General features: G+C 48.1%; 1 protein-coding gene across 1 annotated transcript in view; it reads right to left on the bottom strand.

Annotated features, from left to right (window-relative positions):
• Nucleotides 1-53: 53 nt before the first annotated feature.
• Nucleotides 54-1,777, bottom strand: part of IDE (insulin-degrading enzyme) — a 92,119-nt gene continuing 90,395 nt past the window's right edge. The window contains 3 exon segments of the mRNA XM_010842200.1: nt 54-272; nt 929-996; nt 1,693-1,765. Of these exon segments, the coding sequence (XP_010840502.1) occupies nt 177-272; nt 929-996; nt 1,693-1,765 (237 nt within the window). The 3' untranslated portion in view covers nt 54-176.

The raw sequence follows: 1,777 nt of genomic DNA, 5'->3' as shown, positions 1-1,777 counted from the left end.
CTGGATTTTTAATATTTCTACATAATGACATTTGACAAGTTTTTTTTTTTTTCTTTTTTTCCTCTGTATCTCTCTAATAGTGAACAAGAAACTATTAAAGTGGCCAAGATGGTTTTCCTAGCCCTTGGAAGACTCAGGAATGCATCCACTTGCACTTTCCCGCCCATGGGGAATCTTCAGAGTTTTGCAGCCATGAAGTTAATATGCGGTTTCACAAGGGGGAACAGTGGCAAACCACGCTTGAACTCAGTCATGTTCTGAATCACTTCAGGCTGCAAAAAAAAAAAAAAAAAGGTTTTCTCTTAGTGTATTTAAACAGACTGAACAGGATATAAACTTTATTTTTGCATATACACACTAGTTTCTGCACCATCTATTACATATTATATCTGCTGACTCTCTTCCTGGATCAGTAGGGCCAGAGGGTCTATGCAGACCTATGGTGAGAGTTCCCAGTGGGTCTCCGGGTCACAGGGAAGACTTCTGGCTTCCCCTACGTGCTCAAGGTCAGGCACACCAAGGGCTCAGGACTGTGGCCTGGGTGGAGTGGCAGAGGCCAGTGTGCCCACCTGGCAAGGGCCTGCTTATACTACCAGCTTCCTCCTCTTCCAAGTAAATGCCAACCGTTCAAAATGATCAAACTGCACAAGCGCCAAGGAAAATGTGGGGACAAATGTGGCTGGAGATGACTCACTGCAGAGTAACACAACTGTTCAAGCTAGTAGATGAGGCCGACAAGGGCAAAGTCACTGGTCTTCCCAGATGAACAGTGAAGGAATGGCAGCCTGGCCTTTAAGGGGGACCTGAAGTACATGCCCCGATACGTGGTGGCCTGAAACCTCTGGGTCTTACGTGTCCTGGTGAACAAGTCCTTTTAAGTAGGAAGTCCTCTAACAGTGCAAGCTAACACGACATTTATGTTTCTTACTTGTGGCAAGGCTGGTGCTTGTGACAAATTTATATCATTTTGACATGGGAACTCTCCAACCACAGGACCTATTTAAAAAAAAAAAGAAAGGTTTAATGCTTTGCACTCACTGCTATTTGTACACAAGAGCAAACAAACAAAACAAAACCACACCAGACTCAGCTCACTAAAAAACTGCCTCAGGCCCAGTTCATGCGCCTCTCAGGTCCTTTCAGGCTGTGTGCTCCCAAGGCCTGACAGCTTATCCTGCCTCCTGTCCAGAAGGTCCCCCGTGATGGTTCAGGACCTCACTGTGCTTGAACAGCCTTGGCTGTAGTGCTTTACTGCCCAGCTTTGACCTCACTGGTCCCTGAGGCTCTGGCCACCCAGAAGGACCCAGTAAAACCACCAAGAAAGTTGGGGGAGTCATCAGCCACGCCAGTCAGAGACAGGAGATGGGAAGAACTGAGCAGATGGACTGCTCACCTCCTACCCACATGCAGCGGCTCCACATCACTCCTTCAGAGATGTCCTACCAGCATGGCCATGTTCTCTGACAGCTGTGGCCAGCTCGGCACTGTGCCATCTGGTGCCGGCTCTCCCCTTCACGGCCTCGTTTCCCTTTTCCCCTTATTTTTGCCTTGATAGAGCAGACCCTGTCTCCAGGTAGCTCCCCTTCTGCACCCCTTTACTTCCTGGTGCTCTCTAAGGGATGTGGCTATGGCATGGGATAGCTATCATGTGCCTAAAGACACCCTTTTAAAAAGTCAATTCTCAGTACTTACAAGAATCCATTTCTCTGGCAAGAACATGGACGGATACCTTGTGTCTCCTCGGGGCATCTACCGCCAACATTTCCTGGGTGGAAAG

This window comes from Bison bison, unplaced genomic scaffold, assembly GCF_000754665.1.
Source record: "Bison bison bison isolate TAMUID 2011002044 unplaced genomic scaffold, Bison_UMD1.0 scf7180017864172, whole genome shotgun sequence".
NCBI lineage: Eukaryota > Metazoa > Chordata > Mammalia > Artiodactyla > Bovidae > Bison > Bison bison.
The sequence above is the reverse complement of the archived record's forward strand: the minus strand, read 5'-3'. Positions and strand labels throughout refer to the sequence as shown.